The sequence below is a fragment of the Pseudorca crassidens genome, chromosome 6, assembly GCF_039906515.1.
Source record: "Pseudorca crassidens isolate mPseCra1 chromosome 6, mPseCra1.hap1, whole genome shotgun sequence".
Classification (NCBI taxonomy): Eukaryota; Metazoa; Chordata; class Mammalia; order Artiodactyla; family Delphinidae; genus Pseudorca; species Pseudorca crassidens.
The window spans coordinates 128,033,487-128,057,084 of record NC_090301.1 but is presented as its reverse complement, the minus strand read 5'-3'; the positions used below and the strand labels follow the sequence as shown (position 1 = coordinate 128,057,084).

Genomic DNA, 23,598 nt, shown 5'->3' with positions numbered 1-23,598 from the left:
TTGTATCTTTTCTGTACTTTGGACCTGTCTTGTCAGGGGTTTATATATTTTGGTAGTCTTTTTTTTAAAGAACTGACTTTTAGCTTTGGTTCTTGGAAAAGACTAATAATAGTTATAAAGGAAAGAAAATGAGTTTATCATCAGACTTGACAACAAGGCCTTATGCAGAAGAAAGCTGAGTAACATATTCATGGCACCCGAGAAAAGAAAATGTGAGCCAAGGATTTTATGTTCTAGCAGAACTGACTTTTCAGGTAAAAAGGACACAAGTTTATCAATGAGCAGGAACTCAGAAAATATTGTTTCCAAGAGCCCTTCCTGAGGAGTTGAGTAGAGAAAGATCTTTAGATGACTGAATGACTGTACATGGACATGAAGACTGGTGGTGGGCATTAAACCTATAGTTATGGGTAGAACCCAGAGTGAGTTTTAAAAGGGAGAGAGCATAGCTGTTACAACAGCTGTATGCTTAGACATGTTGGATTATAGTAGAACTGTTCTGCAGTGTCTAATTTAGTAATCCTATGCATTGAAGTTTTCACTTTAGGTCTTGTATTTTCATCTTTAGAGATTCCATTCCATTCCTTTTTATATCTTCCATTTCACTTGTCATGATGTTCATATTTTCCTCTCTGTGAGTACATGGAACATATCTATAATAGAGCTTTTAACATTCTTGTCTGCTAATTCCATCATGTCTGTAATTTCTGCATTTATTTCGATTGACTGAATCTATCATTTCTGTTGATTTATTGCTCTGGTTATGGGACATGTTTGCATGCCTGGTAATTTTTTATTAAATGTTGGACATTATAAATAAATATTATGTTATTCTGTGTTAGATTTTGTTTTATTCTTTTACAGAGCATTAGTTTTGTCTGGCATGCATGTAAGTTACTTGGGATCAATTTGGCCTTTCAAAGATTGATCCTAAGGTTTGTTTGGGCTGATCTAGCACAGCCTTTAATCTTGGGCTAATTTATCTGCCTTATTAAGGCAATGTCCTTCTCAGGACTCTAATGCTTCATGTGTTGGGAGGTCTTTCTATTCTGGTTGGTGGAAACACAAGATTTCCCAGACTGTGAATCATAGGGATTCTGCCTACTCCTTTTTAGTGCTGCTTTCCCCAGCCTTGGGAGTGTTCTCAACTCATACCCAGATCAGTTCTCAGCCAGAATCTCAAGGGGTCCCCTCTTCCCATCTCCAGAGATCAGCCTCTCTGCAGCCAACTTCCTCTCCTGTATTCTTGTCATTTTGACCTACTTATAGCTGGTCTGTCTCCTCCATTCAGCAAGACCTCTGGGCTCTATTTGGGTTCCCCTTTCCTGTGTTGCAGCCTGGAAGCTGCTTCTAGGCATTAAGTTTGGGAAGTTGTAGCCCTTACTTCATTTGTTGCCCTTCTCAGGGATCACAGTTCTGGGCTGTCTGTTGTCCAATGTTGGAAAACAGCTGTTTGATATATTCTGTCTGGTTTTCTACCAGACAGGTAATTCCTAAAGAAGTTAATTCTTCACAGGTGGAAGCACAGGCCTTCCCAATCTGCTTTTAATCTCATTTATTGACTTCTTAATTTTAGATATTGTTTGTTTTGGTTTTAGAATTTCCACATTTTTGTTTGAATGCATTTTATTGAGGTATAATTATATTTAGTAAAATGCATCTATTTTAAATGTTTAGTTTGAAGTGTTTTGGCAGTTTGCTTAACTGCCACATTAGGTACTTTTCTATAGTTTCCAGTTCTCTGCTGAAATTGTTCATGTGATCTTTTAATTGCTTGAACACGTTAAACCTTGTGCAGCCTCTTTAGATTCCTCGACTGCATCTCCCTTTCCCTCTGGGTTGATACCCCAGCGTGCCTGTGGGCTGCCCTTCCACTCTTCGTCTTAGATGTAACGTCACACAGCAGGGTGTAGGTTAGGGCTTCCCAGCTGCCTACCATGGAGTTGCAGGTGACATCGTCTGGAAGGTGGGGGAGAGCAGGAGCTCACTTTCCACAGGGCGAACATTCACCGCTTGGTAAGGAGAGATACGGGAACTGGGTATTTTAATTCCCACCCCCCACCCCCTTTTTTTCCCTCCTTGGACGGGTCTGTGGTTTCTTCTCGGAGACCTTGGCGAAGAGCCCCACATGCCTGGAGAGTATACCTGCCGCACACCATGGAGTGGGGACCGGTGCAGTAAAACGGGAGTCTACAGACTTTTCCTGTAAAGGGCCAGATCGTAAATATTTCTGTGGGCCATGTGTCCTCTGTAACAGCTGCTCACCTCTGCTGTTGTCATGCGAAAGCAGCTACGGCCGGTACATAAAACAAGTACATGTTGGTAGGCTCCAGAAACTTTATGGATACTGAAGTTTGAATGTCATAATTTTCATGTGTCATGAAATATTTTCCTTGGTTATTTTTCGATCATTGAAAAATGTAAAAGCCACTCTTAGCTTGAGGGCCATCTAAAATCAGGTCGTGGGCCACGTTTGGCCCCTGGTGGGCCTTAATTTGCTGACCCCTGTAGTAACTTGCTGCATCATTTGCTTCCTATGCTTCCTTGTCTTACCTCCCCCTCTGCCCTTCCCCTCACTGCCCTGGGCTGGCATCTGCCAGGGAAAGTGTCAGCACTTTAATCTGTTACTTGGGCTTTCCTTTTTAGGGCAAAGTCTGTATCTGTATGTCTCTTTTCTGGATACACTCTTGATTTGCTTATGCTGTCTTCCATTTTCTTCATTTTTCAGTCATGTGGCCTTATCTTACCCATTTTTATTTTTGTTTGAGTTCTAGGTATTGTACATGAAAAATCGTTGTGATCACTTGGGGATACTGGGTAACGCTTTCCTCTTCCAGAGAGGATCTGTCAAACTAGTAGCACTAGTGACCTCAGGTTACTTCAGAGCAGCAGGGAACTGTGATGGTTCAAAACGGGGCTCCTACCGGCCTGCTTGTACCTCACCCGTACTTCTGTGTGTGTGTGTGTGTCCCTTCGGAGTTCTGCTCAAAGCGTGGCATGTTTCCCTCTTCCTCACAGGCCTCTTTCCTGTGAGGACCATGGCTCTAGCCTCTCAGCAGCTCCACTGAGCTGTGCTTGGTCTCAGCCCTGCTCGCAGAATTGGCAGGTGCCTCTAGGGAAGCAGCCTTCGGCTCCCTGGGCTGTCCTCCTCTCCTTGCTGCCTGGATGTCTTCAAACAGATGTACTTTATGTTTCTTTCTGACCTTTCCAGTTCTAGAAACCTGTTCTTAAAATTTTTTGGAATTGGTATATTGTCCTGTGTTCAGTAGGTGTTTAGAAAGTATTTTTCTGCAAGGCTAAGAAAAAAAACCAGATATCTTTACTTTAGTCATCTGCAAATATTTGAACAGATCACATTTCAGGCATATTTTAAAAATAGAAGAAATAAACATTTTCTAACTATAAGTTAATCAAAATGCCATTTATTTCATTTGGCATATTCTATTTCGGATTATATTGTGTAATTATACAGTTCTGAAGTAGTTATTTTAATAGATACCTTCAGGGTCCTCTTGCCCAATTCTATTTGGTTTTCAAGTATTGGTAGCACCTGTGATGGCTCCCCCAGGCCTCCTTACTGCATGTGTTGGTGCATGTGGTGTTGGTGAGAAGAGAACAAGCTTGAGAGTTAGGCCTCTTCCCAAAAACTCTGACAGCCTCGGTGTTGTGTGATCTTGGTCAGGTAATTGAACTCCTAAGTTTTAGTTCCTGACCCTCAAAACTGGGCCTATTACTAGCCCCCTTGCTGGCTTCTTTTCAGGATGAAAATGCCTTTACCTGCTGTGTCATTTTAGAGGTGTGAGGTAAGAATGTAAGAGCACATTGGAAAAGGGTCCTAAGACTGAATAATGCTAATCAGAGGCATCTGGATTCTATGTGAAAAAAGTTAAAATTTAAGATCTGTGTTGTCACCCATTGGGAACGTTTATGTAAATTACCTACTAATAAAGACAAACTATTTATAGACTGTTGTACAAATACTCTTAAACTGCCAAATTGAAGTGACTTTCACTGCTTGTGCAGGTTATTCTTCCAGTGCCATGATTATTTCCCAGTTTTCCTGGCCTCTTTCTCCTTGGGATCCTGTTCTTCCCTCCCAGTGCCTTGGAATGCTCTCCCAGGGGCTTCATCTCTGCCTTCTGCAGTCTAGCTCTTTCAAGCCCTGCTCCATGGAAGCTTGCTCTGTTGCCTTAGCAGTGTTCCTCCTTCCTCGAATCCTTTCAGATGCCCGAACCATTGTAGTTGGGTGGTTACTCGAGTTCACGTCCGCAGTTCCTAAGAGGCTTCTACAGCGAGTATCCTTCCAGACACCCAGTGTCTACCTTCCACACAGCTGCCCTACTCTCATCCTTCCCAGCATGACCCGAGTGATGAAAGAATGGGAGGTAGTGATAGTTCTTGTTTCCATGTAAACTGGGCTTCTTCCTTGGCTTATTCTTTAATAAATGTTTCGTCCCCAGCCACCCAGGGGTAATCCTAGTGGGCAGTCGGGGCTGGTCCACCCTCCCTCCTTCCGCGTTAGCATCTTCTGCAGGTCTATTGCCCATGCTGTTGACTCCCAGATTTGAACCTCTAGCCCTGAACACTCTGCTAAGATCTGGATTTGTATTTGCAGTATGTGTGTAATGTGTCTGTGTGTGTGTACATGTATGCACGTGCATGGGGAGAGTATCTCCATGTTTATGTTCAGTAGTTGGTGCAAATCTCAGTGGTTAAAACTGAGCTAATTCCCTCTCATCCTGAGTCTGTTCCCTACCTGGTTTTTCACGTTTCACATCTGCTGTGTCCCATTTGATCTGAAATGTCTTACATACTCTTCTCTTCCATGTCTTGGCTTACGCTCTCATCCTGTTTGGGGGAGCTCTTAGCAGAGGCCACCTAAGTTATTTCCTTTGTTTCTGGTTTCTTCCTCTGTCCTCTCCACTGCCCTGACACTGAGTTATGGCTGGAGGTGTGATCATTTATTCCCTGGCCCCTAGAGGTGGCGTGTAACTGCTGGAGCACAGCACGTGTGGGGCTGTATTTATTCTGGCCACTGTTTGCCTACGTGGCTTTGTGGGCCAGGACTGAGCCCAGCGGCAGCTCTTAGCTGCCCACCTCTTACGCAGACCAGCAGATGAGCCAGGCCTTTCCATTCCCGCGTTAAAACCTCAGGGGCCCTGAACGTTTGTGGCTCACTTTTTAGAAAGGATTTACTTCTCCCTCTGCCAGTTAATACTTTTGCCAGCAGTCATGTTTTGGTCTCAAGTATGTTTATGGCAGTTATCTTGTTAGTGATGTGGACAGATAAAATATGAGTGCTGAGAGCAAGTTGTTGCTTCTGTGAAAACTAAGTTAGATGCGAAATTGGTTTTCTGTTGCTATGTAACAAGTCACTGACCAGAAATTCAGCAGCTTAAAACAACTCCATTTACTCTCTCCCCCTTTCTGTGTGGGTCAGGTGTCTGGCCATGGCTTAGCTGGGTCTTCTGCTTCGGGATTCACAGGCTGCAGTCAGGGTGCTAACCAGTCTGCTTTCTCATCTGGAGTCTCACTGGGGTCCTTGTCGGCAGAATTCAGTTTGTTGGGTGTTGGGTGGGGCTGAGCTGTGGGCTCCTAGGATATGCCCCCTCCATTGGCAGCTCATGGCAGTGGCTGGGAGAGTGTCTCTTCTGGATGGCCCCATCCTCTTAAGGGCTTTTACCTGACAGGGCCCTAGGGTAATCATCCTTTTGGTTGACTAGACATCAACCAATGTGAGACCGTAATTATATATGAGAAATTCCTTCACTTTTGCCACAGAAGGAAACAAAACCTAGTCACAGGTGGAAAGTCCCGTCCTATATTCACAGGTCCTGCCCATACTCAGAGAGAGGATTACACAGGGTGTGTGTGCCCCGGGGGGGCAAGGATCTTGAGGGAATCTTAGATTTGCCTACTACACATCGTTTGGATAAAAGTGAGATGCTAAAAAAAATTACTTGTACGGGTTAGGTAAGAGAGAACTGTCAAGGATTGCGGGAAAAGCCTTGCAAGTCTAAAGGAATTGTGTACTAAGATCGCTCACAGAGTGCCCTTCAGTTCTTGCTCCCTTTAAAGAAACTGAGTCTGGAAATAGTGGATGCTTCATGAGAGTGGCGAATGTTGGATTGATGACAAGGGACAAGCTGGTGGACTTGTGAACAAAGAAAAGGCCCTGACCTTCCATTAAAAGATGGGCAAACAGATGTGTCTGTTTTAGTGTAAAGTGTCTTGTCTGTCTGAGAAGAGGGTTTCTGTTGTACCTGCCATTTTCAGAATGGATGCCTTCTTTGGGTGTTTACCATGCCCACGCCCTTCAGTGACTGCTTTCTCTGGGAAACCTTTTCTGACTTCCAAATACTGACAACCAAGAGCATTTTTGTGGGCATTTTTGTTTTGTCTTTGAATATCACTATGGACTCGTGTTTTTGTTTTTGTTTTTTTTTTGCGGGCCTCTCACTGTTGTGGCCTCTCCCGTTGCGGAGCACAGGCTCTGGACGCGCAGGCTCAGCGGCCATGGCTCACGGGCCCAGCAGCTCCGCGGCATGTGGGATCTTCCCGGACTGGGGCACAAACCCATGTCCCCTGCATCGTCAGGAGGACTCTCAACCACTGCGCCACCAGGGAAGCCCCGTTATGTATTTTGATGTTCAAAATTATTCTAAATTTGGCCAGTGAGGGAGTCCTCATCAGGCTTTGAGCAGCTTTTTTGGTGCAAACTTAAGATATTCCAGGCTCACCTTTCTTTCCTGGTCCTTGACTCAGCCTTTTTTTCCCTAGAGCCCAGGTTTCATTTAGTAGGAAGTGGTTCTTGGAAACCAGTATCTGGGTGCTGGGTGTACTCACTGCTCTCAGAGTGCCATTGATTTTAGGTCTTTTCCAAAGACAGTGCAAGCAGATATATTCAAATATAAATTCATGCTGAGATTTCCAATTCAAATTGTTCTTAAAAACTTCCTTGATTTTATCTTTTATACTTAAATCTAGTAACATTAACATACTTTGTCATAAACATACATTTTATTATATTAACATTGCTTTATCCTATAATATATACATGAAATAGTTGAAAAATTTTAATGTCAATATTATAGTTGTGAATAAGACCAATTAGTAAAGTTTAAGGTTTTTTTTTTCCCCTTGAAGTATATCCAGCTAAAGATGTATAGTTGAAAAGGGTCTTGACATACAGTTGACCCTGAACAATGCAGGTTTGAACTACGTGGGTCCACTTGTACTTGGATATTTTTCAGTAGTAAATACTGAAGTACTACACGGTCTATGGTTGGTTGAGTCTGTGGTTGTGGAGGAACCGTGCATATGGACGGCTGACTATAAAAGTTATATTTGGATTAACCCCTGAGTTGTTCAAGGGTCAAGTGTACTTTTCTTCTTGATAAACAGGTTAATTTGCTTGTTACCAGTTATAGGCTTTGCTTTTTATGATTTAATTGTACTTTTTGAAAATGAAAATCATTTATATGTTTTAGAAGTAAATGTAAGGTATACTCAAAATCTTGCCTTCATTCACCTCTGCTGCTTTTTACCCACGTTCCCCTTCCCATCTCCCGATAAGTGATCATGTAATTTGTGTCTGGTTTATCTTTCCAGAGCACCTGCCCACATGTGTCTTTTTTCTTGTATCTTAGGCAAAACGTAGCACAGTATATAAGCTATTATGCACAGTACCTTTTTCACTTAACTGTATTTCTTGGGAAAATTTTCATTAAATGTTGAACGAATGAGATTTTTTTTTCATATTATTCTTTAAGAATTGCATTGTGAGTGTGATTACTCTGTAAGTTTATTTTATTTATCATTGCCAGCTTGCATTCACACGAGATGGGCTCTGTGGTCTGTGGAATGAAATGGTTAAAGATGGAGAAATTGTATATACTGGGGCAGAGTTAACACAGAATGGAGAACTTCCTTCTAGAAAAGGTAAGGGCCTTTAGTATTTTTCATTTTGTGAAGACCTTTATAAATTGCATTTTATAGAAATTTTGGAATGTGCTATAGGAACAGAAGTGTGCTTGAGTGTAACTGAAGTTTTGTTTTCACTTTGGAGATGTCTAAATGATAGTTAATATTAGGAGCTTCCTGGATTTCCTTGTTCTGTGTGAATTGAAGGCCTTTTCACGGCAAAACCACCTCGCTGTGGTGTCCTTCCTCTGATGTCTCATTTGTAGCTTATAGGAACTCCACTTAATGTTTCTTCGTTAAGTTTTGAAATATATATTGCTTTGGCTAACTATAAATTGTGGTTATTATAAGGTCGAGTGGAAATAATCAGTATTCCTGAAATTTTTCCTGTATGACTCTCGAGTGGGAGTGTATAAAACACTTTTTGGAAGCCTTTGGCCTGTGGCCTGGACTTGGCTCCCCTTCTATTGTATCTTCTTGTCTATGCAGGGAAATATCAGTGAACACTCTTGTTAGGCCTGTAGTTATGAAAACGCAATGAAATTCTGTCACTCAGTTGTTCTTGACTTTGGCTGTGAATCAGAATCACTGTTTAGGCTTTAAAAAGAAATGAATGCGTGGACCCACCCCAAGCCTGAAAAGCCTACAGGTCTACACAGTGAGCAGCCGCACGCCTATCCCCCAGGCCCTACTAGTCCCTCCTCTGTCCATTGGTGCGCCTTACCTGGTGCCCTTGGGCACTTCATGTATGGTATTAACAGGGTCCATTTCAGTGTAACTTTTTGTCTTTAAGGTAAAACTTATGCATAATAAAATACATGTTCTAAGTTTACTCTTCCATAAGTTTTGACAGATGTAGTTGGTGTAACTTAGACCCCTCAACGTTACTCTGACTTCGAAGGTTCTCTCATGCCCCTTCCCGGCTCACCCCTGCCCTCTCTGCTCAGAGGCAACTACTGGTCTGATCTTTCTCTACCGTGGATTAGTTTTGCCTTTTCTAGACTTACATGTAAATAGAATCATGTAGTCCTCTGTGCTGTTTTGTGCATCTTTCACTCCGTAATGTTTTAGTAGTTCATTCTGTATACATATTTTTTTTGAATATTTAAATTTTATTTATTTTTTTATACAGCAGGTTCTTATTAGTTATCTATTTTATACACATCAGTGTATACATATCAATCTCAATCTCCCAATTCATCACACCACCACCACGCCCCCGCCGCTTTCCCCCCTTGGTGTCCATATGTTTGTTCTCTACATCTGGGTCTCTATTTCTGCCCTGCAAACTGGTTCACCTGTACCATTTTTCTAGATTCCACACATATGTGTTAATATACGAAATTTGTTTTTCTTTCTGATTTACTTCACTCTGTATGACAGTCTCTAGATCCATCCACGTCTCTACAAATGACCCAATTTCGTTCCTTTTTATGGCTGAGTAATATTCCATTGCATATATGTACCATATCTTCTTTATCCATTCGTCTGTCGATGGGCATTTTGGTTGCTTCCGTGATCAGGCTATTGTAAATAGTGCTGCAATGAACATTGGGGTGCATGTATCTTTTTGAATTATGGTTTTCCATTCTGTGTAGTTTTAAAGTTTTTGTGCCTCTTCGTCTCAGCTCTCCAGTATTTGTTAATGCATTGAAACTCATTCCCCAAAATGTTTTTTGTGAAACATTAGTTCTAAAAGATACTCTAAGAAAAGCTAATTACATGGATAAATTCAAAGTGTATTTCTTATTCATTACATTTGATGAATATTTTTTGTTCTTTTAAAAATCATGTGGTTAGAAAGCAAAGTGTAATTGTTCTTTATGTAGGTCCCAACTGAATAGTTTTTTTGACATTCAGTAAAAGTTTATTTTTAATGTGGCATGATATTGCTTTTTATTATTAGAAAATACTTTTTTTCTCAGGCTTATACATGACAAATTTCATTTTTAAGACTGTGTACATTATATGTGGTTGTATTGTAGCTGACTGTGAGGAAAATACAGATTAGAGTAGAAGTTCCTCAAACACACAAGTTTTCTTTGTTCTGTTTTCTTCAGGGATCGGTCACTTTCTTCTGCACCCACCCATTCTAGGATGAGTTCTTACTGTTATCAAGCTGGATTTCTGCGTGGTTAATTTCTGGGAAATCGTGGCTTCTAATTTGCGCTTCCATTGAGATAAACTTTGCTTTCTTTTGCAGTCACATTTAGAACTTTCTGGTCCTACTGATGAGGAAAGAATGCTTCCTCCTACGTAGTAAGCTTTTGTGTTTCCTTTTGGGGGCCTACCCTGCAAAAGGCAGGCTAGATTATAGTCATATATGTTTTTTTGTTTTTTTCGTTTTCTTTGTTTTTTTGTTTTTTTTTGTTTTTTGCGGTATGCGGGCTTCTTACTGCTGTGGCCTCTCCCGTTCCGGAGCACAGGCTCCGGACGCGCAGGCTCAGCGGCCACGGCTCACGGGCGCAGCCGCTCCGCGGCATGTGGGATCTTCCCGGACCGGGGCACGAACCCGCGTCCCCTGCATCGGCAGGCGGACTCTCAACCACTGCGCCACCAGGGAAGCCCATATACGTTTTTTTAAGTGAACATTTCTTTCAACCCTCTTTAGGGTTGTTTGTATTTATTATTTTGAGGAAGGTAGAGGAGGGAATAGGATATAAAGAAAGGAAAGTTAGGAGGCTACTAAAAGATATGCTAAGCTTATTTTTTTATTTTTGTCTAGGGCTGGCCTTTATGTGAAGAACTTAAGTATCATGAGCTGTTTCATTTATTATAAACCTTCTCAGTCTATGCAGATAGTAGAAATACACTAGCCATTATTTTGCTTAGCCAGGCCTCTTGAAAAAGTTTCACTGCTGTTTCTATTACATTACAAATGTAATTTATTGACATCAGGACTAATTTTTGTAGTTTTATGGAGCTTGTTTTTGGCTTTTTCTGACTTCATATTGTCCTTAAGTGCATTAATTGTTTGGGGTTTTTTTTTTTTTTCCTTTGTCTAGTCAGTACTCTTTAGTTATGTATTCCATGAGATGAGTTTTTGATTTTTTTTTTTAAGAATACAACTTTCTTGCTAGTTTTATAGTTTTTCTGTGGAGGATGTAAAACATTGAATGTGGCCTTTCTCCCCAAATAATTCATGATTATTTGGGCAGAAAAGGCATCTGTATAAGCAAGGTGTGTAACAGGATGATGAAGACCCCATGATGTTACCCACAGCCAGGGCTGGAGGAGTTCCGAGGTGGAGTGTTCCCTGTGGTCTGTCAGGGGGCCCTGGTCTGGGCTCAAGGGCGGTGGCGTGTGGGGTCCCTGGGGAGAAGTGAGCACAGGCCTCCAGGTGGAGGACTGCAAAGAGCAGTGTGCCGGGTAACGGGGAGCAGTGGAGGTGGGGTGGGCCAGCCTGGAGGGAAGTGGACTCCTTGGAGCGCCAGCTGTGTCTGAATCCAGGAGGGGCGCCTGCTGCTGCTCTGGACACACTCTCGGGGGGCACGCTTACACACTACAGGTCAAAAGCCTAAGGGTTCTCAAACTCTGTAGTTCATCAGGATCTCCTGGAGGCTTGGTCAGACACCCATGCCTGGCCCACCCTTAGAGCTTTCCGTTACTTGGAGTTGGGATAGGGCCTGGGAATCTGCCTTTCCAATGTGTTTCCAAGTCCTGCTGATGATGCTTGCTTGTCAAAGAGTATGTTATGTCTGTTTGTAGCTACAGTCTATTACACTGGGAGTTTCAGAGGCAGAAAGAGGAAAAGAGCTTCCTCATGTGCTCCTTAGAAAACAGAACATTAAAGAAAAGCAGGGCTTCCCTGGTGGTGCAGTGGTTGAGAGTCCGCCTGCCGATGCAGGGGACGCGGGTTCGTGCCCCGGTCCGGGAAGACCCCATGTGCTGCGGAGCGGTTGAGCCCGTGAGCCATGGCCACTGAGCCTGCGCATCCGGAGCCTGTGCTCCGCAGCGGGAGAGGCCACAACAGTGAGAGGCCCGCGTACTGGAAAAAAAAAAAAAAAAAAAGCAAATGACCACAGTTAGATTTCCCTCATAAATATATTCTGTCCTTCATAGTTGATTCTTAGCACTTTGAATCTTTAGTCCTTTATGGAAAACTTAACCCACTCCTGGGACCCTGCCTGATGTCTATTGGAAGCAGTGATATCAGCTTCTGCTGGAGTCTGTTCCCTACAGGGTTGGTGCTGTTGCTTTTGTTTGTTGAAGACCCAATTTCTGGCCTTTAGCTTTAGCTTTAGAAGGGAGCAGATGATAAAACTTGAGGCTCCAGTTTATTGATTAGACTTAGCAACGTTATCAAAATGGACAGGAGTAAAATCTTTTGCAGGGTGGGCTTCTTGGCTGTGGTGTGAGGATTTGGTCCTTGTCCATCCTGGGGTTAGAACACAGCAAAGGCAGCGAGGTATGGAAGCATGTCTAGAGCCTCCCACTATCCTGGGAATTGCAGTGTGTTTGTTTAAATAACATCCTGCCTGTATGAAGTTAATCAAGGGAATGTTAATTTTCTCTTTTTGATATGCTGGCTCTCCCATATTGTGGCCCTGAAGCACAGGGAAGCTCTAATGATAGCTGTGAGCTCATGAAGAAATACGGAGCATCCCTTCTCTGCTTATTTTTATGTCCAGCCTTCCTGCTGCATGTGGGTGTTAACATCATGAACTCCATGATGTGGGAGCCACTGTTTGTTATTCTGGTCATCTAGGAAGTGCCAGATACATCTGGTGTAAAAATACCTTGACAGTTTTATAGTTCAGAGTTTAGAGTCTGATCCTGGGAAGGTGGCATCAAACAGCTTTCAGAGGAAGCTGACCTGGGCTCGAGAGAGGATGGCTGTGCCCTAGTCCCAGAGAGAAAGCCCAGCCTGGTAGTAAAGGGCTCACACTTTTATTTATTGCTCAACTTTGTCAATTCGGACACATTTTTGCAGGTTTTGTTTAACTTAGGCAGATAAAGCCCTTTTCCTCAAATCTTCTGCAATTTACTTATCTGCTCACTTATCTCTTACCGTCTTTCACGTTTTGACATAATTGGACATTTTCCTTTAAGACAAAAATTACTGTCTTTCTTCCTTTTTTTTGGCTGCACTGTGCTGTGCGGCATGTGAGATCTTAGTTCCCCCACCAGGGATTGAACCCGCGCCCACTGCAGTGGAAGCGCAGAGCCCTAACCACTGGACTGCCGGAGAAGTCCCTATCTTTCTTCCATCTTTATTCCTTGATAGTAACGTTTATCATCTTGCTTATATATTTACATTTCTCTGCCACCATCCTTTCTGGTTTACCAATCTCAACCATCCATGTTAATTATGACTTTTATCTAAATTAAGTAGCCTCTAATTCGGATAGTCGTTCCACACCACTTCTGTAATTCTCCAGCACCAGCTGGATAGCTAATAATTCAATCCAATTCTGACACTTAACTATTGGAGTTAGCTCAGGCCCCACAAATTAAGGGCTCGGTCCCGCAAGACTACCTCCACTTCAGATGCCAGCCTTAAATGGGATTCCCAGACTACTCCCACTTCTGCCTGGCTGACTACAAATTCGGAGGTTACCATGACCCTCTCAGTTTCAGTAATTCACTAGAACAACTCACAGAATGCAGGAAAACACTTCGTTGGTTTATTTTAAAGAATACAGCTCGGGAACAGGCAAATGGAAGAGATGCAGAACGCAAGGTTTGGGGGAAGGAGCTCAGAGCTTCCATAGCCTTCTCTGGGCCCTCCACCCTCCCAGCACACCTGTGTGTTCACCAACCTGGCATCTCCCCAAATTCTGTTGTTCAAGAGATTTTATAATTTAATCTCAGCCCCCCTCTCTCTGGAGGTCAGGGGATGGGCCTGATAGTTCTCACACTCTAATCGCTGTTTGGTCCTTCTGGTATCCAGCCCACATCATGAAGCTGTCTAGAGGCCCCACGCTGAGTCAGCTCATTAGCATAAGCTCAGGTACAGTGGAAAGGGGCTCGTTATGAGTATCAAAAGACACTCCTATCCTCAGTAAATTCCAAGGGTTTTAGGAGCTCTGCGCCAGGAACCTAGAGCAAAGACCAAACATATATTTTTATTATACCACAGATAAAAAAATGGGAAGTAGATGTTAGAGCATTTTAGCAGAGCTCTGGAGTCCACATTATAAGGGTCCCATTTTACATGTTTAATAAGCAAGAAGAATGTGCTCATTAAGAGGTGCAAAGGTGGTTTTGAATACTGCCATGCAGTAACAATAAGAGGCAAAGGCATGTGTGCATTTATTCGTTAACCTGTGCTTGGTGACTGATGATCTAGTTATTTTCTCTTAGCATTTGTACAGGGGTTCACAGATTAGCTATCGATTAAATCAATTTAGTATTGGGGCCAGTGTAAGTTAATGAAAGATTTGAACGTTGCTTTTAAGGTAATACACTACAGAACAATGTGATTTTTATTGATATAAAGAAGTTTGTCAGAATTTTATAATTCAATTAGAGTGAGTCTGTAATCTTATATTTTCACAGTCTTACACCTGGAAGTTATGTCAACTTTCTGATGAGTGAAACTCATGTAGACAGTTTAGAAAATTCAGGTTAACTAGGTTCTCCTTGAGAAAACAAACCCAAGGCTTAGAAATCATGTATGCTGTGTTATATGCCACACTGCTAGCACATCGGGGAATGGACTTAGAGCCTTTTTTTGTTTTTTTTTTTTTGTGGTACGCGGGCCTCTCACTGTTGTGGCCTCTCCTGTTGTGGGATCTTCCCCGACCAGGGCACGAACCCATGTCCCCTGTATCGGCAGGCGGACTCTCAACCACTGTGCCACCAGGGAAGCCCCATAGAGCCGTTTTTAACCAGAGTTATCAAGTCAGTCTGATTTATCCAAGGGTTCACCTGGAGTATGTGAATTTAAATTCTAAATGTAAAGGTGCCTCTAAGTTAGCAGTTTCTGAGAGATGTGTTTTCCTTCCATAGTTATCGAGCTGTAATTAACATAAGTTTAAGATGTGTAGTATGATGATTTGATATACATAGCAAATGAAATGATTACCACAATAAGGTTAGTTAACACGTCCATCCCTTCACATAATTACCGTTTTTTGATGTGTGGTGAGAACATTTATAGTTACTCTCTTAGCAGCTTTCAAGTATACAGGACTCTGCGGTTAACTGTAGTCACCATGTTGTACATTACATCCCCATAACTTATTTTTCTTATAACTGGAAGTTTGTACTCTTTGACTGATGTCTCCGACCCGGGCAGCTCCAGGCAACCACCAGTCTACTCTCTATGTTGAAGCCTTTTCAGATTTTACATGTAAGTGGATCATATAGTCTGTCTGACTTAATTTCACTTAGTGTAATGTCCTAGTCAACCATGGTGTTCTAAATAGCAGGATTTTCTTCTTCTTTTAATGGCTGAATAGTATTCCATTGTGTGAGAGTGCCTGTATGTGTGTGTTTGTGTGTGTGTACATACACATTTTCTTTATCCATTCATCCGTTGATGGACAGTTAGGTTGTTTCCATGTCTTGGCTTTTGTGAATAATGCTGCAGTGAATATGGGGATGCACATATCTTTTTGAGATAGTGATTTCATTTTCTTCGGATATTTACCCAGGAGTGGGAATCCTGGATCATATAGTAGTTCTATTTCTAATTTTTTTGAGGAGTGTCCATACTGTTTTGCATAATCGCTGTACCAATTTACACTCCCACCGACAGTGCACAAGGGTTCCATTTCTGAGATTTTTTTAATTAATTTTTTTATTGATGCATAGTTGATTTACAATGTTGTCTTAGTTTCTACTGTACAGCAAAGTGAGTCAGTTATATATATATCCACTCTTTTTTAGATTCTGTTCCTATATAGGTCATTACAGAGTACTGAATAGAGTTCCCTGTGCTTTACAGTATGTTCTTATTATCTATTTTATATATAGTCCATTTCTGAGAGATGTTTTTTTTTCCCCCTCAAAAGGCTGGCCACTCTTTGAAGTATCAGAAGTTTCTTTCTTTTCCGGGGATTCTTGATTTCCATTTTTTTAGATTATGTAAGTTTTTATTATTCTTTAATAAATAGAAGAAGAGGAGTACCACTAGATTTAATAGACTTCATAGTTAATAATTCCTTGCAGAGGTAAGAAAATATACAAATACAATGAAGGGTACTGATATCAAGAATCTGCTGGCTCCATAGGGTTTTCTATTGAATGAGTCTGAATTTTGTGTGTGTGTGTGTTAATCAGCAGAGGGTGTCAAGATGGTGGGGAAGGGCACAAAACGTATAAGAACACTTCATGAATTTGTGTGTCAGCCTTATGCAGGGGCCGTGCTAATCTTCCCTGTATTGTTACCATTTTAGTATATGTGCTGCCAAAATGAGCACCTGAATTACTTTTAATCATCCAAAGTTCCACCACAGTTTTATCCAACCTCAGGCAAATCTGGTCAGCATTTTGGTGTCTGGTCTTGCACTTGGCTTGTGAGATGATGAGGCACACAGACCCTGGGGCCAGCGGAGGGAGAGCTCTCCTTACTAGCCTAAGGCTCTGGGTGAGATATATGCTCTGAGCACTATCTGGGTGGCAAGAAATGCATTTCAGCAAGGCTAAGATGCCTCAGTAGTAAGACGTGGTATTATTTATCACCAGGAGAGAATGTGCTGCCCATGAATCTGATGCATATCAATTTGACATGCTGAAATTTGCAAAAGGTGCATCTCTGGATTGATGAAACACCTACTTCATAGGGTTATTGAGTTGATTAATGAGTTGATTATGACATGTGCAGAACAGTGCCTGGCTCCCAGTTTGTGCTATTTAAGGGTTTGTGATTCTCACGGTGATTGTTCAAGTGCAGGCAGGAGTGTCAGTGTCCTGTCGCCATGAGTCCCCTTCACTGAACACAGTGCCTGGCATATAGGAGGTGCCAGTACCTAGGATAAAGGATGTCCCATGTTCCTGTGTTAAATCAGCTTGTGAAGGGACTTGCCTGCCTGAGAGACTGGAACTCCTGTTTTTGATTAAAGGAGTTGCAGCAGGAATGAATTCAAATCTTTTATATCACACATTTATTTTTAAATTCAGTGTTAGAACTTTTAAACATTTTTATCTTATTAAAAAATACTTATATTGCATGCATAGCTTATAGCATTCAAAAGCTAACACAGTTTTCAGCGAAGAGTGAGTTCCTTCCCAGTCCTATTCTTCAGTTACCTCCTTTTATTTATTTTTTTCCTTCTCAGGGGTATTATTACTATTATTAGTATCTTTCCAGAGGTAACTTACGGGCATATAAGTGCATGTATGAAACATACACACTTTATTTTCAATAGAAATTAAAGCCTTCTAGGATGTGAGGTACACCAGAATTTAGAAGAAATGTACAAAAAATGTGTAACGGTACAGCATTTAGAGTCTAACCCTCAGTCTCTGGCTTGACTTTATTTTATCCTTTTTTGAAATCAGTAAATTGACCCCTCCTGGGCCCAGCTCTGTTGAGTCGAGGAGAGACCAGTGGATGGGTAGGAAGCACAGCCCGGACTACAGCCAGGCTGCTTTGGCCATGGGTTATTGTGGGCAGTTCTGTGGATCGGAGCTTCCAGATCCTTTTCCACACTGCAGTCCCAGGGATGCACGCTCCTCTGGGGAGACTGAGTGAGTTGTGCAGCATGTGGGTCATTCATTCATTTGCTCATTGATTCACGGACTCATCCGGCTGTTGGTGAGGGTTTCTGGCACTAGAATGTGGTGGTGAATGAGCCAGGCGTGGCTCCTGCTTTCCTGGTGCTTATATACCAACTGGCACAACAAATAAAAAATGGACAGAGTGGCAGTGGTATGAAGAAAACAACAGAGCGATGAAAGAAGCTGCCAGGGAGGGTCCCTGAGTTGAGAAGCCAAGGCCCCTGCATTTACTCTCATGTCCCTCACCCTGCCTGTAACAGCTCTGTATCCACCTTGAACCATGAGGACAGGCTCTGTCATTTAACCCTGGTACCCCAGCACCTGGCAGAGTACTATATATACAGGAGAGATCCAATCAGAATTTGCGTCATGAGTTAGTGAGTTGTCTTGTCATGGCTTCAGGCTGATTAGGGCTGTACCAATTCCCCAGTGGAGGATGGGACACTGAAGATGAGTGCCCTTTTATGTGTCACTCAGGTGGATGCTTTCAGCTTTTTAACTATTCATGCCTGCTGAGAGGTCTTCCTTAATTTTATTTCTCCATCTTTTAAAATCCCATTTATTGGGAATTCCCTGGCAGTCCAGTGGTTAGGACTCGGTGCTCTCACTGCTGGGGCCCTGGGTTCGATCCCTGGCTGGGGAACTAAAATCCCATAAGCCACGCGGCATGGCCAAAAAAAGAAAAAATCCTATTATCGACTTGATGGATCACTTTATTTTTCATGTGAGAATTAAATTTTTCTGTTAAATGAATATAGGCATCTTTTTTCCCTAATCTGCTCCTAAAATCTTTGAATTGTTTGTGAAGTTGCCATGTTACCAGCACTACATCCCTAATCAAATGAGCTAGACATAATAAATATTGCACTGTATCTTTATAATACAGTGGAGTTAAGGGAAATTTGAATGGCCACTTCTGTGTTTGTGTTCCATTAGAAAGTTTTCACACCTAAAATCTCTTAAAATTATACTTGTACTTCTTTGTAAATAGAAAAAAAATTTCAATGTCATATAAAAACATATACTGTATCCCTTTTTAGCTAATGTTTGATTAATTGGGACCTTTAGTGTAATGGTTAATTTTATGTATCAACTTTGCTAAGCCGTGGTGCCCAGGTATTTATTAGATCAAGTAATATTCCACATAGCTCTGTGAAGGTGATTTTTGGATGAGACTCACATTTAAATCCATGGACGTTGGGGCTTCCCTGGTGGCGCAGTGGTTAAGAATCCGCCTGCCAATGCAGGGGACACAGGTTCGGGCCCTGGTCCAGGAAGATCCCACATGCCATGGAGCAACTAAGCCTGTGCGCCACAACTACTGAGCTTGCGCTCTAGAGCCCGTGAGCCACAGCTACTGAGCCCACGTGCCACAACTACTGAAGCCCACGTGCCTATAGCCCGTGCTCCACAACAAGAGAAGCCATGAGAGGCCTGAACACCGCAACGAAGAGTAGCCCCCTCTCACTGCAATTGGAGAGAGCCTGCACACAGCAGTGAAGACCCAACACAGCCAAAAATAAATAAATAAACAAATAAATTTATTAAATAAATAAATCCATGGACTTTGAGTAAAGCAGATTACCCTTCGTAATGTGGGTGGGCCTCATCCAATCAGTCGAGGAGCCTGAATAGAGAGAAGACTGACCTTCCTCCAGCAAGAAGGAATCCTGTCTCCAGATTGCCTTTGGACTCAAACTGTAACATCAGCTGTTCCCTGGGTCTTCAGCCTGCTGGCTTGCCCTGCAGATTTTGGCATTGAATCCCCACAATTATGGAAGCCAATTCCTCAAAATAAATCAATCTGTTTCCCTCACCACCTCCAACATGCACACACTCCACCCACCTCCGCCACACACCCCTGCTCTGTTTCTGTGGAGAATCCTTGCTAATACACTTAGATACCCATACAGTCTGTTTTTTGAGAAGCATATGTTAGTGAGTAAGCTTTCTTCAAAACACAGTTGAACCTTGTTGAACAGTAGAATGCAGGTCTCCCTGATGGTGGCCCTGGGCTGTTCCAGGAGCGCCCCTCCAGCTGTGGCCCCGACCCACCAGTGGGCAGCTGCACAGAAGAGGTGCCTCCTACCTCTATTTTGCTGTGGCCCCTGGGCCCCAAGCCTTTCTGCCTTGGCACTCCTCTTTCTGTAGGTCCTGGAGACAGTGCTTTGAGTCAAAATCTCACTGGGTGGTTGTAAAAAACCTCCTCGCTGTAACTGACAGGAATGTGTTAAAGTTATCCAGTCCTGGTTCCATCTCCTGGAATCTGCTCGTCTCCTTCAGGGTATTGCCCTGGAACCTCAGGAAGGTCAGCTACCCCGCCACCCCCTGTCCCCAGCTTTCCATAATCTGTGATGTGTGGGTGTTCCATAACAGTTTATGTTCTGTTTGTTTTCTCTCTGTAAACTTCGAGCCCTGTGTTGATGAAAAGGAGAGCTGACAAATACTGGAGATACTGTGCGTGTTGTCGTGGAGCTGCTTTGGAGCTCTTCTTGGTGGTTTTTGCATCCTCGTGACTTCCTCCCGCCTTTGCTATTGTAAATGTTCTCATTTATGCTCCTGAGAATAAAACTTGGGGTGTGCTTAGTGATGCTTCTTGTCTGCTTCCTGATGAATTGTCAAAGGTTTTTACCCTGGATGAGAGATTATATGGCTGGTATTTAAATGAGCATTTTGAGTTCTTTTTTTTTATTTGTAAAATTTATAGCAAGGTGCACATCAGGGGTTGCAGACTTTCTCTAAAGGACCAGGTAGTAAATATTTTAAGCTTTGGGGACCCTAACTATTTGGTAATTATGGAACCCTGCAGTTGTGCCAGAGCAGCCATATGCAAAACTAAGTGCACACCGACATGTGAAGTTTTTATAATGTTTTCATCCCAAAATATTATTCTTCTTTTGATTACTTTTCAATCATTTAAGAATGTAAAATCTTTTCTTAGTTTTTGGACCATACATAAACCAGCCTTGGGCTGGAATTCGCTCCCAGCCTTATAGGTGGACCCCACCGGTGAGCAGGGCCTACCTAGCAGTTACAGCCAGCACCGTCTTCTAACCCGAGCTCTGTGGCTGGGCTACACTGTGAGGTACAGTTTCTTCCGCATCTGTGAGCTGGAGACAAAAACCTGCCTTCTTGAATAATTGTTTGTAAGGATTAAAAAGGATAATGCCCTGTTGTTTGGCCAGATACTTTGTATAGTACATGTAAGCTTATTTTCATTTTCCATTAGCTGCTGCCTTTTTGTCCCCTCTACTTAAGTCCTACCTTTTTGGGATGTGGTCTGTCTTGGTGAGTATTCAGTGTGTACTTTAGAAAGAATGCCTGTTCTGCTGTTGTTGGGTGGTGCATTGTATAAAATGTTGGTCACTTATTCAGGTATATGCCATTGCTGTTACTCATTCTTCATTCTGGTTGTTCCAGGTTTCCTTCTGGTATTGTTTCCCTTATCTTAAGATAATTTAGTAATTCTATTGGAACAGGTCTGCTGACTACAGATTCTCTTAGTTTTTCTTCATTTGAGAATGATGGATATTTTTGTTAGATACAGCATTCTGATTGATAGTTGTTTTGTTTCAGCACGTTAAAAATGTAGAACGTTACTTTCAGGCCTTATACCACAGTTGGCCTTCTGATGCTATGACATCAGTTTAAACTTTGGTGATGATCGTGACTTTTAGGGAAGAGGAGAATTGCCCCCTAGGAAATGAGTTGGCATTGACCAGGAGAGGGAGGACCCCATGGTGAGGCAGTTGTCAAAAGCATGAACTTTACAAGTCTCCTCTATTATTGTTAATACAGGCGATTGAGTGACCCGTGTGCCATTGGTGTGGGGGAGTATGCCTCCCCAGGGTGCGTCAGTTTCGGTTGCTCAGTGCTTGTGGCAATAGTGACAAAATTCCATTTGCCACATTGTAACTTAAATAGTTCTTTGAGGAGTCTATTATGCATCTCAGTAAACTTGCTGCCTCCCCCTATAGGGGAGGTAGAAGTGTCATTGAATGCCTTCTTTAAGAGCCCAGCATGTGTATTCTGAGAAGCAGAATGAGTGCCTTGGTCACTATCAGTAATGTCTGGAACTCTAAAGGGGTAAGGAGTGTCCTTGTCCTTACAAGGATAAGGCAATTGAGGCCTCATATTGTGGTCTTAATATATGTAGAGACTTTGATTTATATTTTGGGTATCTGTGAGGGAAGAGATTCCTAGGGTCCTTGAGCCCAAAAAAAGCAACTCTAAAAGGCTGTGTCCCAAGGGTTTGTAAAAATGTGCACCTGGGGCCAGGCTTTGTTCTCAGGAAAGCTCATGACCAGCAGTTTCCACGCTGATGAGGTACAGTATAGTGCGGGGCTGAGAAGGGCAGTTTCTTGCATCTGCAGCCCCAGGGTAACAGCTAGTCATCATATGTGGTCCAGAGACCCCAGGGGGCATGAGAGAAGGTTGCTGAAGCCTCTTCAGTGAAGGAGTCTCTGAGGGTGCTAAGGGGGGGCGTATCTGTATTAATTCCCTAGGGATGCTGTAACAAAGTACCACTGACTAGGTGGCTTAAACAACAGAAATGTATTGTCTCACAGCTCTGGACCCTGCAGGTCCAAAATCAGGGTGACGGCAGGGTTGTTTCCTTCTGAGGGCTGTGAGAGAAGGCTCTGTTCTGAGGCATTCTCCTTGGCTTGTAGGCGGTCATATTCTCCTTGTGTCTTCATATTGTCTTTCCTCTGTGCATATCTTTCCGTGCTTAAATTTCCTCTTTTTGTAAGGACACCAGTCACGTTGGATTAGGGCCCACCCTAATGACCTCATTTTAATTTGATTATCTTCAAAGACCTTAGTTTTATAAATAAGGTCACATTCCCAGGTACTGGAGGCTAGGACTTGAACATCTTTTGGGAGGATATGATTCAACCCATAAACAGGTGCCGTGTTTGTCAAGCCAATTTGTAATTGCTAAATACTTAGTTTAATTTTTTAAAAAAGTTTATTTATTTATTTATTGGCTGCGTTGGGTCTTCTTTGCTGCGTGCGGCCTTTCTCTAGTTGCGGTGAGTGGGGGATACTCTTCATTGCAGTGTGCAGGCTTCTCATTGTGGTGGCTGCTTTTTGTTGCAGAGCATGGGCTCTAGGTGCACGGGCTTCAGTAGTTGTGGCTCACCGACTCTAGAGCGCAGGCTCAGTAGTTGTGGCACATGGCCTTGGTTGCTTCACGGCCTGTGGGATCTTCCCTGATCAGGGCGCGAACCTGAGTCCGCTGCATTGGCAGGCAGACTCTTAACCACTCACTGCACCACCAGGGACGTCCCACTTAGTTTAATTTTAATTTATTACTCATTGTGTCAGTGTCCACGCCCACTATGGGATATTTTAGGGCAATGGGTGCTGTGACCATGGGGAGTTTAAGGCAATAATAGTTGTGATGGTTAAGGCGAAGCAAATTTATTTGTCTTCTAGATTATATGAAGTAATTCCCCTAAGATTATATGGGCTGCCTTGTTTAGATTTAGTGGGATCCCCAGCTATACATGTAATTTGAGCCCCAGTATTGATTTAAATTCATGAAGGTTTGCCAGTTGGTACATTTCAGGAGATACTTAAGTTAAATCAGAACCTGTGTCATAGTGGCACCAAAGCCCTTTGTCTTCGTTTTTTTTTTCTTTTTGGCAGTACACGGGCCTCTCACTGCTGTGGCCTCTCCCGTCGCGGAGCACAGGCTCCGGATGCGCAGGCCCAGCGGACGCAGCCACTCCGCGGTATGTGGGATCCTCCCAGACCGGGGCACGAACCTGCGTCCCCTGCACCGGCAGGCGGACTCTCAACCACTGTATCACCAGGGAAGCCCTGTCTTTTTATTGTATAAGTTCTTACAGTAAACTTTGGAGTTCCACTTGGGTTAAATTGTGGACCTTTGTTTCAAATTTAATTTGTTTTTCTCCAGAAAGCTTCAGTATTGTCAGGGTAAGGGGACTCCCCATGGTGAAGGTTACTTTACAGGGTTTAAGGATGCTGGGCTTACATTGG

At 42.8% G+C, this 23,598-nt stretch overlaps 1 protein-coding gene and 1 non-coding gene across 6 annotated transcripts in view; one reads left to right on the top strand and one right to left on the bottom strand.

Annotated features, from left to right (window-relative positions):
- The window catches only part of HERC2 (HECT and RLD domain containing E3 ubiquitin protein ligase 2), a 228,097-nt gene that overhangs the window by 4,519 nt on the left and 199,980 nt on the right, over nucleotides 1–23,598 (top strand). For all 5 annotated transcript variants that reach the window (XM_067742325.1, XM_067742323.1, XM_067742327.1 and 2 more), the window contains exon 3: nucleotides 7,827–7,941. In XM_067742325.1, the coding sequence (XP_067598426.1) occupies nucleotides 7,827–7,941 (115 nt within the window). The remainder of the gene's footprint in view (nucleotides 1–7,826; nucleotides 7,942–23,598) is intronic.
- On the bottom strand, nucleotides 16,186–16,292 carry LOC137226906 (U6 spliceosomal RNA). Its single transcript, XR_010944598.1, has one exon. It is a non-coding gene; the product is annotated as a U6 spliceosomal RNA (small nuclear RNA).